General features: G+C 41.7%; 1 protein-coding gene across 2 annotated transcripts in view; it reads right to left on the bottom strand.

The window, feature by feature from the left end:
- LOC124777281 (UV radiation resistance-associated gene protein) overlaps window positions 1-14323 on the bottom strand; it is a 103608-nt gene that overhangs the window by 46350 nt on the left and 42935 nt on the right. For both annotated transcript variants that reach the window (XM_047252624.1, XM_047252625.1), the window contains one exon: window positions 7584-7857. In XM_047252624.1, the coding sequence (XP_047108580.1) occupies window positions 7584-7857 (274 nt within the window). The remainder of the gene's footprint in view (window positions 1-7583; window positions 7858-14323) is intronic.

Genomic DNA, 14323 nt, shown 5'->3' with positions numbered 1-14323 from the left:
AGAATACACTGCATCGATTCAGCAGGAAACATAGCTCAGCATCTTGCAAGAGTGTAGGCAAAACTGATTTATATGTTGACTGTAGAGCGTCAGTGTGACTTTGTCTGAGCCTGGAAATGCTTCAAGGATGAACAGAAACAGGGGGTGAAAAATCATAGGGTCTATTGAGTCATTCGATTCAAAGGAGAGGTTGAGGGAGATCCGAGGACAGGGTACCCTCGTGGGGGCACATGCAATTTCTCACTGACAAGAGGCAACATTGGGGAAGGATGGAGTTTAGAGTAGACACACTGTATGTGAACTGCAATCCTGACTCCAGACCTTGGTCTCTTTTGTGGGCGGTAGATCTCCCTACTAGGAAAAAGGACATAGTAGTTCAGATGCCCAGGGGAGCAGTGAATGTGTACTGCACAGCTGAGTAGCAATTGTTGGTGCCTGATCTGTAGGGGAGGGACACTAGCCTTGATGAATAGGCTGTTCACAGAGCTGGTCTGAAATGCACTGTCACAAGTCTGACCCCACAATCAAGTATCGGATCCAGCATCCACAAAGGTGAAGGTGCTGCTGACCCACATAATCAAGACATGACAGGATCAGAGCTTTGTATAGCCGCAAAAATGCAGAGCGGTCTGCACCCCATCTGGTGTAACTACGACAATGAAGAGTATTAAGATGTGACCAGCTGATCTGCTTAGGCTGGTGAAGATGGTACAGTCACATCAACTGGGCATCAAAGACCAATTTAAAAAAAAAATGATAAGACTCCACTACATTGTGCATTTGGTCCTCGAGTTAGAGTTCTGGTTGGGGATGGACAGTACAATGGTGGCAGAATTGCATGACAAATGTCTTGGTGGTGGCAAACCAGAAACCATGAGTGAGAGTACAGGACTGTCCCTTTTACATGGCACCCTGCAGTTGGAATTCAGCAACACCCATAGTTGAGGAGCAGTAAAAGACACAAAACTCATCAGCATACAGGAAGGCTGATACTGTAGATCCCACAGCTGCAGCTAGGCCATTGACAGCCACTAGAAAAAGGGGCACACTCAATACAGAGCCCTGTGGGACCCCATCCTCTTGTATATGAGATGTAACGTAGAAAACAGCAACTTGAACCTGGAAAGTATGGAGAGAAAAGAAGCTCAGGATAAAAACTGGGCATTGACCCTGAAGACTCCACTCATGGAAGGTAGCTAGGATGTGGTGATACCATTGGGGATATATGCCCTCTCTAAGTCAAAGAGTTTTTTTGACTGTGACAGGATGTTGACGCAGGGAAACAGCTGGCCAAATAGTGGACTGCAGGCAGGTCAAATTGTCAGCAGTAGAGCTGCCTTGCCCAAAACCTCCTAGAGATGGAGCCAAAAGACCCAGCTGTCCATCTCAAGGGGGTGTTTACCCAGTTTCAATACTGGGACAATCATGATTTCTAATCGCTGAGACGGGAACTCACCCTAACTCCAGATGTGATTGAAAATGGCAAGGATGTGATGTTAGCAATCCACTGATAAGTGGATGAGCATTTGGCTGTAGATGTAGTCTGGTTCTGGCATTGTGTCAGGACAAAGGGCTAGGGCACTGAGGAATTCCCCTGTACTGAACGGAACATTATGAGGTTCCAGGTGATGTGTAGTAAATGGTAAAGGAAGTCACTCTAACCACTGTTTGAGGGCATGAAATGCAAGCTGATAATTCTCAGACACAGAGGCTTGATCATAATGAAAAGTAGAAGACTCGCAATAGTGTCTGTAACAGTGCAAACGTCACCATTCACAGAGAAAACACATACATCTGTGGGGTACTGATGTCCGTAGAGGTGTCTAAACTTCACGCAAACCTGCAAAGGAGGGGCATGTGATCCAATAGTAGCAATGTACCTCACTCAGCTTTCTTCTTTCTGTCAATTTATGAGGTGGTAGATCTGGACATATAGCTGTTTAAAGGTAGCGAGATGCTGCATCAACGGAAGTTGTTTATGGCATTGGAGAGTGCGCCTGCAATCTCTAATGGCCATGGTAATTTCAAGGGTCCAACAAGGTACTGTTTTCCAATGAGGGGATCCCAAAAGAAGAGGGGATCACTGGGTCAGCTGCCAATAGAATGGCTGCAGTTGTGCTCTTCACAACTGCATCGATACCTCCATGTGGCAGGGTGTGAAGGGTGAGGCAATGGTGAAAGCATCCCAGTCAGCTTTGGAAACAACAGAGCCCATCTATGTGGACACTCAGGCAAGTGACACAGAGCATTAAGTTTCCCCTGACCCATGGTTCTGCGTGACTTTTCTGTAATTATTCCCATTTCCTAAACATCACCAACCATTTTCCATCACCACTTTTCCTTCCCCTTCAACCCTTCTGCCAGGAGAAGGAGCCACTGGCTCAGACAGCTTGCACATTTCATTAATTTTTATGCGATTTGTCCTGCCATCACTTGGTGAGTGGATTTTTTGTCTATCCAACTGTATAACATATACACTCCTGGAAATGGAAAAAAGAACACATTGACACCGGTGTGTCAGAGCCACCATACTTGCTCCGGACACTGCGAGAGGGCTGTACAAGCAATGGTCACACGCACGGCACAGCAGACACACCAGGAACCGCGGTGTTGGCCGTCGAATGGCGCTAGCTGCGCAGCATTTGTGCACCGCCGCCGTCAGTGTCAGCCAGTTTGCCGTGGCATACGGAGCTCCATCGCAGTCTTTAACACTGCTAGCATGCGTGGACGTGAACCGTATGTGCAGTTGACGGACTTTGAGCGAGGGCGTATAGTGGGCATGCGGGAGGCCGGGTGGACGTACCGCCGAATTGCTCAACACGTGGGGCGTGAGGTCTCCACAGTACATCGATGTTGTCGCCAGTGGTCGGCGGAAGGTGCACGTGCCCGTCGACCTGGGCCGGACCGCAGCGACGCACGGATGCACGCCAAGACCGTAGGATCCTACGCAGTGCCGTAGGGGACCGCACCGCCACTTCCCAGCAAATTAGGGACACTGTTGCTCCTGGGGTATCGGCGAGGACCATTCGCAACCGTCTCCATGAAGCTGGGCTACGGTCCCGCACACCGTTAGGCCGTCTTCCGCTCACGCCCCAACATCGTGCAGCCCGCCTCCAGTGGTGTCGCGACAGGCGTGAATGGAGGGACGAATGGAGACGTGTCGTCTTCAGCGATGAGAGTCGCTTCTGCCTTGGTGCCAATGATGGTCGTATGCGTGTTTGGCGCCGTGCAGTTGAGCGCCACAATCAGGACTGCATACCACCGAGGCACACAGGGCCAACACCCGGCATCATGGTGTGGGGAGCGATCTCCTACACTGGCCGTACACCACTGGTGATCGTCGAGGGGACACTGAATAGTGCACGGTACATCCAAACCGTCATCGAACCCATCGTTCTACCATTCCTAGACCGCCAAGGGAACTTGCTGTTCCAACAGGACAATGCACGTCCGCATGTATCCCGTGCCACCCAACGTGCTCTAGAAGGTGTAAGTCAACTACCCTGGCCAGCAAGATCTCCGGATCTGTCCCCCATTGAGCATGTTTGGGACTGGATGAAGCGTCGTCTCACGCGGTCTGCACGTCCAGCACGAACGCTGGTCCAACTGAGGCGCCAGGTGGAAATGGCATGGCAAGCCGTTCCACAGGACTACATCCAGCATCTCTACGATCGTCTCCATGGGAGAATAGCAGCCTGCATTGCTGCGAAAGGTGGATATACACTGTACTAGTGCCGACATTGTGCATGCTCTGTTGCCTGTGTCTATGTGCCTGTGGTTCTGTCAGTGTGATCATGTGATGTACCTGACCCCAGGAATGTGTCAATAAAGTTTCCCCTTCCTGGAACAATGAATTCACGGTGTTCTTATTTCAATTTCCAGGAGTGTATTTATGGTACTGTCACAGTACACGGTAGCTGTTTATCACTTCAACAATATTGCATTATAATCAAATTCATATTCCATTAATTATAACTCTGGTACACAGTTTTGACTAATGATACTAGCTCAATGCCTGGGTCTGAGCTATGATGAAGCTGTTATCATAGACTGCTGTCACAGACTGGGTTGTATGGTGCTGCACTCTGACATAAGTAGACTTCGGTGTTAGGAACCTCTTGAGGGCATGCCTTCTCCAACGACTCTCATTCATTCATGGCTTCATCTGACAGCGACTGCCCTTAGCTTGAGTTGCTGTCATGGGGCATACAGGGTGGTCCATTGATAGTGACTGGGCCAGATATCTCACGAAATAAGCATCAAACAAAAAAACTACAAAGAACAAAACTCGTCTAGCTTGAAGGGGGAAACCAGATGGTGCTATGGTTGGCCCGCTAGATGGCGCTGCTATAGGTCAAACGGATATCAACTGCATATTTTAAAATAGGAACCCCCATTTTTATTATATTTTGTGTAGTACATAAAGAAATATGAATGTTTTAGTTGGACCACTTTTTTTTGCTTTGTGATAAATGGTGCTGTAATAGTCACAAATGTATAAGTATGTGGTATCATGCAACATTCCGCCAGTGCGTACTGTATTTGCTTCGTGATACATTACCTGTGTTAAAATGGACCGTTTAACAATTGCGGAAAAGGTCGATATCATGTTGATGTATGGCTATTGTGATCAAAATGCCCAACGGGCGTGTGCTATGTATGCTGTTCAGTATCCTGAACGACATCATCCAAGTGTCCGGACTGTTCGCCGGATAGTTACGTTATTTAAGGAAACAGGAAGTGTCCAGCCACATGTGAAACATCAACCAAGACCTGCAACAAATGATGATGCCCAAGTAGGTGTTTTAGCTGCTGTCATGGCTAATCCACACATCAGTAGCCGACAAATTGCATGAGAATCGGGAATCTCAAAAATGTCGGTGTTGAGAATGCTACATGAACATCGATTGCACCCATACAGTTCTGCCACTGGGCACAAGAGAAATTATGAGACAATGACAGATATTTTGCACGCATTCTATTTAGCGATGAAGCATCATTCACCAACAGCGGTAATGTAAACCAGCATAATATGCACCATTGGGCAACGGAAAATCCACAATGGTTGTGAGAAGTGGAACATCAGCGACCTTGCCGGGTTAATGTATGATGCGGCATTATGGGGGGGAAGGATAATTGGCCCCCATTTTATCGATGACAATCTAAATGGTGCAATGTATGCTGATTTCCTACGTAATGGTCTACCGATGTTACTACAAAATATTTCACTGCATGACAGAATGGCGATGTACTTCCAACAAGATAGATGTCCGGCACATAGCTCGTGTGCGGTTGAAGCAGTATTGAATAGCATATTTCATGACAGGTGGATTGGTCGTCAAAGCACCATACCATGGCCCACAAGTACACCGCATCTGACATCCCCAGATTTCTTTCTGTGGGGAAAGTTGAAGGATATTTGCTTTCGTGATCCACCGACAATGCCTGACAACATGCGTCAGCGCATTGTCAATACATGTGCGAACATGACAGAGGGTGAACTACTCGCTGTTGAGAGGAATGTCGTTACATGTATTGCCAAATGCATTGAGGTTGACGGGCATCATTTTGAGCATTTATTGCATTAATGTAGTATTTACAGGTAATCACCCTGTAACAGCATGCGTTCTCTGAAATGATAAGTTCACAAAGGTACATGTATCACATTGGAACAACCGAAATAAAATGTTCAAATGTACCTATGTTCTATATTTTAATTTTAAAAAACCTACCTGTTACCTACTTTTCGTCTAAAATTGTGAGCCATATGTTTGTGACTATTACAGCACCATCTAACACAAAGCAAAAAAAGTGGTGCAACTAAAACATTCATATTTCTTTACGTACTACACGAATATGTAATAAAAAAATGGGGGTTCCTATTTAAAAAATGCAGTTGACATCCGTTTGACCTATGGCAGCTCCATCTACCGGGCCAACCATAGTGCCATCTGGTTCCCCCCTTCAAGCTAGACAAGTTTCGTTGTTTGTAGTTTTTTCGTTTGATGCTTATTTCGTGAGATATTTGGTCTGGTCACAATCAATGGACCACCCTGTATACTTTAACCTGGGACTTCACACTTTGGAAGACACCATAGTACATATTTCTCAACTGATATTTTGTAAAATACATGTTGTAATGTGTAATAGCTCTTGTAAATGTGTAAAACTCGGAATGTATAGAATAACACAGAAAATAAATAACAATGTACATTTTATGGATTCTATCTCTGAAACCATTGATAATGGGGCACATGTCTATATGAAGGTTTGTGCCTCAAAGGATGGCTCCTGTCATATCCCTGAATACTGACCACTCCACCTGGGACACCCTTTGTATAGACTTATCAGATTATTGTAAGCCATCAGAGTGACACACTCAAATGTTAAGGTGTACATAACCAAAACACAAGGAATAAGCACAATTATTACAGACAAAGAACAAAACTAATTAACAGATGACGATCCATATTTCAGCGGCTCAATCTGGTATTACAAACTGCCAGAAGAACAAACACTGGGGACCCATTTAAAATAATGTTAAAATCTTTTCTTATAAATATCTGTATTCATTAAAGAAATCTAAATTGTATCTATTATGTACTAACCTTTGTAGATTAAATATATTTAACCTTTGTAAGCAAATACGATAAGAGTATCTACTACACCTTTGTAAACAATACAACATTTGCAAAAGTCATTGTGTGATTACTACATGGAAAAATGAATGTAAAGAGACAAATAAATAAATAAAAGTATGGTGGAACCATGTTGCCATCAGGTGAGACTGCTGTTGGCCACTGTCAATCCACAGAAGCTCAGCTTGTCACTGTCACGGAGAAAAAAGTTAGGATAGAACACTCAGACTCGTTGCCGATCTTTATTGTATACAACTGAAATTGTGCAACATATACAAAGAGGTAATGTCAGGACAGGTTCTGCAACATCCTTCATGAACTAATTAAAATACATATGTAATATTGTAGGTCATAAATCAATGGTAGTCCTCCATGGAATTGTCATTTTTTATTTGGTAGCAGTCATTAAATGTCAGACTATAAATACAAATGTTTGGGTTTCAAACCTCATTCAGCCACAGCCTTTTTCCCAGCATTTTTTGCTTCTTTCCCTAAGGAAATGATTTGTTAAACTGAAAAATATTCACCATAGTTCAAAGACTGCATTAAACCATAGCTCCCAGTGTAACATGCTGGGTAAGTCTGTTTAAAGATTTGAGGATGGCAAGAGCATATCACTTGCATAACACATCCATGCCTAGTAAAGCACTATGATGTTGAAATCAAATTTCAGGTCGAAGACATCTTTGCTATCGCTAGCAACTTATAACAGATTCTATATGGAAGATCATTGGAAAGTCTTGCCTCAACACCTTGTGAAGACACAATTGAGTGTTACACTTATTAATTGGTGAGAGCTCCGTTGTACACATAAGAAAATAAGAGTAAATAAAATAGAAAAAGAAACAACAAAAAAAAAGAAAAAACAGTAAGAGGAAAGGTACATTTCTAGCAAAGCAGTGTCAATTAAGTTAAGAACCAACAACATCTTAACTTTATACTTACCTTAGCAAAAGACTGACAGTATAGCTGGGGCGTACATCACTTTGATTGAGTAAAATCCTAGAATTTCTAATCTTTTGGGGCTGCTCCTTAAAACATTCAGGAGCAGTAAAATAGCCACCGTGCATATGAAACACGATAGTGTTAATACAAAATGAAGATGGATCTGAGCAGAGCTTGGGTCCCAAGTAAATTAAACCATTGAAGTAAACACCCCAAACAGTCAAAACTACATCCTTCTCTTGTTTCCGGTGTAACCAGAGACGGATGACAATACCTGTAAATTGAAATCATCTGTTAGGTGAAGTACAAACTACAGTGATAAAAAAAAGAGTAGCTTGTATACCTTACATGTTTAATAGTTTGACCAGGATAGCTTCAGGTTCGTGGTTATTTTTTTTTTTTTTTTTTTAAGCAACTGTCACATGCAAATGAACAAAAAGCAGTCATGACCTAACAGTAGAGCATTGATTGGGTGGAGGGGGTGGGGGTTGAGTAACTGATTTTTTGATTAACCAATCATTTGATAATTTATAAAAACATATTGCACCAATGCTCATAGAAAAGTAAAACAAAGAAACAGTGAATTAAATGCAAAACTGTACATATGTATTACACATCTTACAATTAACATAGACAATTGACTAGCAAGTTCAAATGACTATTAAATCAGGCCCACATTTTAAGAAAAGAAGACCAAAATTTGTTTTTGTTTCAGAGCTAAGACTCATTTCTTGCCACCAAATGTTGCAAATGTTTTAAAGACAGCACTCGGAATGCATTATGTTCTTCTTCTGGTTGTAACCAGTTCATAGTCATCTCAAGACAGTGAAAAGCTTTCTCAGTGGATGGTCCTTTTTCAGCATGACTGTTGTCGCTAGGCTATTCCCCACCCCCGCAAGGCTCTTGGTCATTGATGACCAGGGTAAGACTTACATTGTCAAGCAATATGTGACAGCCAGAGTCATCAATGCCACATTCAAGTCAGTCTTTAATTTATACAGGATGAGGCAGCTAATTCATAACACCCCTTGTATCTCCCCAACCGTAATAGATACAAAGATGCCGCTTGGACAGTGAATTGCATGGAAAGGGGCTACTTGAATACATCACATTTTATGTTTGTGCTATTTTTTATTACAGAGATATGAGGCTATGTTTGTTTTTTGTTTTTTTAAATGGAACCCTATGTTAAATTTTAGCATAACATAATGGGCTTAAAAAGACGTCTTCAAATATGTGTATATCATAATATTTAGGCAAATAGTTTTTGAGACACAGATACGTCTTAATATCGTGTTCATCCTTTGAAGCAGCGCTGTCCAATGCAACCTTTCCTGTTGTGTAGAGTACATGGTAAACATGAAAAGTCTGTCCTTACACAAACACACCCATTTACCTGACAATAGTAATACATACTGCGATATTTTGCGCAAAAATTAACTGATGATGCTGTGCAAATATTATTCACTTATTTGAAAACGAAAAAAGGCTGTATCATCTTGTAGGTGCTGCAGAGCAAACCAGCAAAATTCCTGGCGCTGTTCGAAATCTACACCGGACAGTGCTTGGTGTAATAAAAGGTGAAATGGGTGAAATCTATGCCGGTGCAATGTGCGCAGAACACTTCTCTGACTTATACCACATTCCAAGGCGATATGTCACGATGAAACAGTAGGGTCGTTATGCGCCGACGCCAGAACACCCTCTTCATATACCTTGCCAGTTGCAGTTTTCTGCCTTGTCCTCTGTATGGCATTCCATGATCCCGATTCAAGTAGTTTCTTGCAAATATGTGCAAGAAGCTGGCGCGTAGTACGCTCACAATCAGGATACAGCTTTCCATATTGCTTTAACAGTATTTCTTCTGCTTTCGCCACACACTAGAAGCATATCTAACTTTTCTTCATTGGTGTACATGTCTGCTCCAAGAATCTGTGACAGAAATGCGGTGTCTCAATACCCCAGCAGCACATTTATACCCTTCTCTCCAGCTACCTCGTGTGTCACCTTGTGAGTTATCGAGAAGCAGGAAAACAATGCCTTCCCTGTTAAGTTCCTCAGTGGACAACAGGAAAGGTCGCATTGGACAATGCCACATCGAAAGATGAACATGATATGAGAACATATCTGTGTCTCAAAAACTATTTGCCTAAATATTATGATATACACATATTTGAAACAGCCTTTTTTAGCCCATCATGTTATGCTAAAGTTTAACATAGGGTTCCATTTAAAAAACCAAAGATGGCCTCATATCTCTGTAATAAAAAATAGCACAAACATGAAATGTGATGTACCTGTATTTACTCGAATCTTAGCCGCACTCGAATCTAAGCTGCACCTGAAAAATGAGACTTGAAATCAAGGAAAAAAAATTTCCCGAATCTAAGCCGCACCTGAAATTTGAGACTCAAAACTCAAGGGGAAAGAAAAGTTTTAGGCCGCACCTCCAAATTGAAACAAAGTTGGTCCATTGTAATATGAGACACAATTAGGTCGAATAAATGACGATACAGTTACAGTAGTTTGTTTCGAATCGTAAGCTTGGCAGGTAAGCTTTACCAGGTAGCCATTGCTATGCGTCAGGCGCTCCATCCGTATTTATACAGGTACCCTTCCTTTTTTACGTGCTTTCACGTGCTTGATTGCTTATTTTTCTTTGATCTGATAAGTGCCGTTCTCTTTGTTATAGGTGTTTACATCACTCTAAGCTGAAAATGCAGTGCTGTACTGTGTCATGCATTGTTTGTCACATTCTGATAATGAGTGTTTACGGTCTGTCGCCGCTAGAGGCATGGCTTGCTTTTGTGCACACTACTGCCGCTTACAATTAAAAAAAAAAAAAAAGAGAGAGAGAGAGAGAGAGAGAGAGAGAGAGAGAGAGAGAGAGAGAGAGAGAGAGAGGAGGGGGGGATCGTGTCACTAGCGAAACAATGGCAAGAGACTGCTATTTGTTGTTACTTACACTGCTGCTTTCCTTGATAATGATCAACAAGAACCAAATAATAGACTGCACATGATAGAAGATGTTCTGAACGAGAGTTTAGCGAAAATTTTTCTCCGTTTGAAAATCTTTGCAGACACCTCTTTAGTACATTACATTCTGCACTGAAATTAGAGTCATCATAGATTTGAAAATCTAGTCAATTGCCGTGCTTCACTTCTGACTGTATCACTATTAGGCATAAGAATAATACGAATTTAAACATGACATGATATGTATATTCTTCTGTGTTTGCTGTTGCCTCACTCTAGTTTCATAGTTTATTAGGCAGCCAAGACGAAAGAATACATGGTAAAATGTTTATATTCATATTATTCTTATGGTGAAGAGAATACTGCATGTGATTCACAATTCATAAAAGTTCCTATTAGCAACCATCTCTTCTCACAGGTAGGAAAGAATTCAGAACGTAGAGTTGGCCATACTGACAAGCATCCCAAACAGTCTTGCCAGTCGGATTTTCGTAGTACATTGAAATGCTGTTACATTCGAAGATGAACAATACGGAATTTGCATTTACTTCGTTGGATAATGTACGAAAATGCAGTGGTCGAAACTCGGAGGGGGGGGGGGGGGGGGGGGGAAGCTCTTCTTCCACCTTTTTTTTAAATTTATTTACTGACGCAGAGGTTTTGGCGCCAGTATTTATCATTGTGCCTGCAAAGCTTGCCTGTGTAGCGCTACATATATTCGATGGCAGAAGTTATTTGTGGCGGCACCTACCAACATTTTTCAGAACTTCCGCTTACTTTACACTCGATTCTACGCCGCAGGCGGTTTTTTGGATCACAAAAACCAGAAAAAAAGTGCGGCTTAGATTCAAGTAAATACGGTATTCAAGTAGCCCCTGTCCCTGCAATTCACTGTCCAAACGGCATCTTTGTATCCAAATGGTTGGGGAGATACAAGGGGTTATGACTTAGCTGCCTCATCCTGTATGTGAACACTGAACTGACATATGAAAACTTGTACCAAGGCTGGAATTCAAACCCACATCTCCTGGGTCACTAGGCAGATGCACAAACCATTACACGACCTTGACACAGTGGCTTTCCACAACTGCATCAACTACCCCAGCACGCCTCCCCCCTCAGTCCACATTCCCGGCCCACCTAGTATTCCCCCTAACTTTAGCAGCATTGCAGAAGCTCTACAATTGAATTGGGGTAGCACCTCAGCATCAAACCAAATGGGGGATTTCAACTGAAACCCAGGCATAGGGGGCTTGAATGTAATTGATTCAGTTGGTTGGACTACTAACTCATTCTTTTATGTGAAAATAGTCTGTACGAGCAACCAAATGAAAACATTCGAGATTGTTGCAGCTTCGCATAATGACTCAATTCTTCCTTCTTTCTTTTCAATTGAAAACTGTCAGCAGTTTTTCTGTTGGCTGAACCATCTAGTCACTCTTTCAACTAACACCACACTATAGTGTTTTAACTAAGCTATCCACTCATTCTTGTGCGTGATACCAGCCTACAGTGTTTTCATTAGTTGAATTAAAGCAGTGCTACCTTACACCACCAGAGGGTAGCCTTACCCTCACGGATAAGTGAAGACATACCTCAGAGGGTATATCAAAGTTAAAATAAGCATTATACATGTTCATTTAATTATGTACTGAATGGACTAATTTTTCTTTTCATTTATACATTGCTGTGGATTAAGTTGTTCCAGATGTTATTAATACTTAATTACTTAAGTTGATGTATCACTTAAATTGCTGATTCCAGAAAAAGAACTTTGAAAATCCTGGACATCTGGGTCAAATCAGATTAATTTCCCAGACACACATAGTTTGTAGATGGTAAGTTGGACAATGGCCATGATTTACAAGGGTGGTCCCATAAGTACCTGACCCAACAAAGAAAACACAAAAAATTTGAAAAAATGTATTTATTTTTCAACATAATCTCCTTTCAGCTCTATACACTTTTCCCACTTCGATACCTTTTTTATAATGAGAACTAACTCCTCAAAATAGCCATCAACTGCCAACATCACGTCTTCATTTGTTGAAAATCGTCAACCACCAAGCCATTTTTTCAAGCTGGGGAACAGAAAATAATCCGAGGGGGCTGAATCTGGTGAATAGTGTGCATGAGGTAGCAATTCAAACTTTAATTCATTAATTTTGGCCATTGCAATAATGGACTTGTGAGCTGCCCTGAAGACACAACACTTTATTGTCCAAATGCAGCTGTTTTTGCTTGATTTCTTCATTCAAACGTTGCAATAAGTTCGCATAATACTCGCCGTTGATAGTTTTTTCTTTTTCAAGATAGTCAGTGAAAATTATCCCACATGCATCCCAAAAAACCGCGCTATGACCTTGACTGCAGATGAAACGGTCTTCGTCTTCTTTGGAGTTGGTTCTCAAATTTGTGTCCATTGTTTTGATAGTTCTTTTGTCTCAGGAGTGAAGTGATGGACTCGTGTTTCACCCATGATTATGAAACAGCACAAAAAAATCAGCTTGGTTGCTGCAACTTCGCTAACCAGTCAATTGAAACATCTTCACGACACTGTTTTTGCTCGAGTGTGAGCAAACGTGACACAAATCTGGCACACAGTTTTCTCATGTCTTTTTGAAATGTCTACTGTGTCTTCTAACTCGTGCACTTTCAGTCGACAATCATACAGTACCGCTTTGTGGATTTTCTTCACCATTTCTGGAGTCGTCACCTGAATTGGTCGACACTGCGATGCTCGTCTTGGCAGCTCATACGGCCTCGTTTAAACTCAGCTAACCAATATTTTACTGTTTTCAATGAAGAAGCACACTCTTCCAATGTAGAATCTAGCTCAGCTTTAATATTGGTTGCACTGAGACATTTCAAAAATTGTATCACATGACGATGATCAATTTTCTCCATTTTCACAAGTTCACTCACAATGTTCACTATTGATAGCTGCCAAACAAATACTACGCAATGTGGCATCTTCAAACTTTAAACATATGCTTCATGGATCGTATACTTTCGAATCCAGAGATATTTTTCAACAACAACTGCCATCTCTTGGTTAGGCCAGGTACTTATGGGACCACCCCAATACCATGGGGAGTGGGGACATGAGAAAGAGAATGTTTTTTCCTTACTTGCGTGTCAGTGCTGACAACGCCAGTGGGCATGCACCTCCTATCAATCATCAGACGTAAATTACACATGTGAGTAACAAGGATTCATGAAAGCACATTACAGAGATGTTCATGTTCAAGCAAAGAACTCGTTTACAATAAGGAATATGAAAGTAAATGAAGTAAGTTTTAATGCAGTTCAATGAGTAGAAAGCAAATGACATTTAAAATATTGAGTAGAAAACAAATGACATTTAAAATATTGAGCTGTCTGGCAAGTTGGGTGGCATCACGGTGTGTGTGATCACCAATTGTTGGCAGTTTCCCGTTATCCCAATAAAGAAGTATGAAAATACAGGGCGTTCTAAAATTATCTTTACAACTTTAATCACATATTTTACAAATGGGGAGAGGTAGAAACATATGGTTTGCAGTGTAATGTTCATAGAAACCTAAGGTTCTAGTTTAGTGTGTTAAGGTAACCGTATTTTCTAGATCCTAATTCAGTACAAATAAAAAATTTTGATATTGCAAATAAAAGTCTTAATTAAATGTAATAAATGCAAACTCCTGTACCACTTTAATTCATTACAAAAAGTACATTAATTTATATTTTATTAGTACCTCCTAAGATGAAGGAATGCCAGAGGGCAT

The sequence above is a fragment of the Schistocerca piceifrons genome, chromosome 2 (assembly GCF_021461385.2).
Source record: "Schistocerca piceifrons isolate TAMUIC-IGC-003096 chromosome 2, iqSchPice1.1, whole genome shotgun sequence".
Lineage (NCBI taxonomy): Eukaryota > Metazoa > Arthropoda > Insecta > Orthoptera > Acrididae > Schistocerca > Schistocerca piceifrons.
This window is presented reverse-complemented; position numbering and strand designations above follow the sequence as displayed.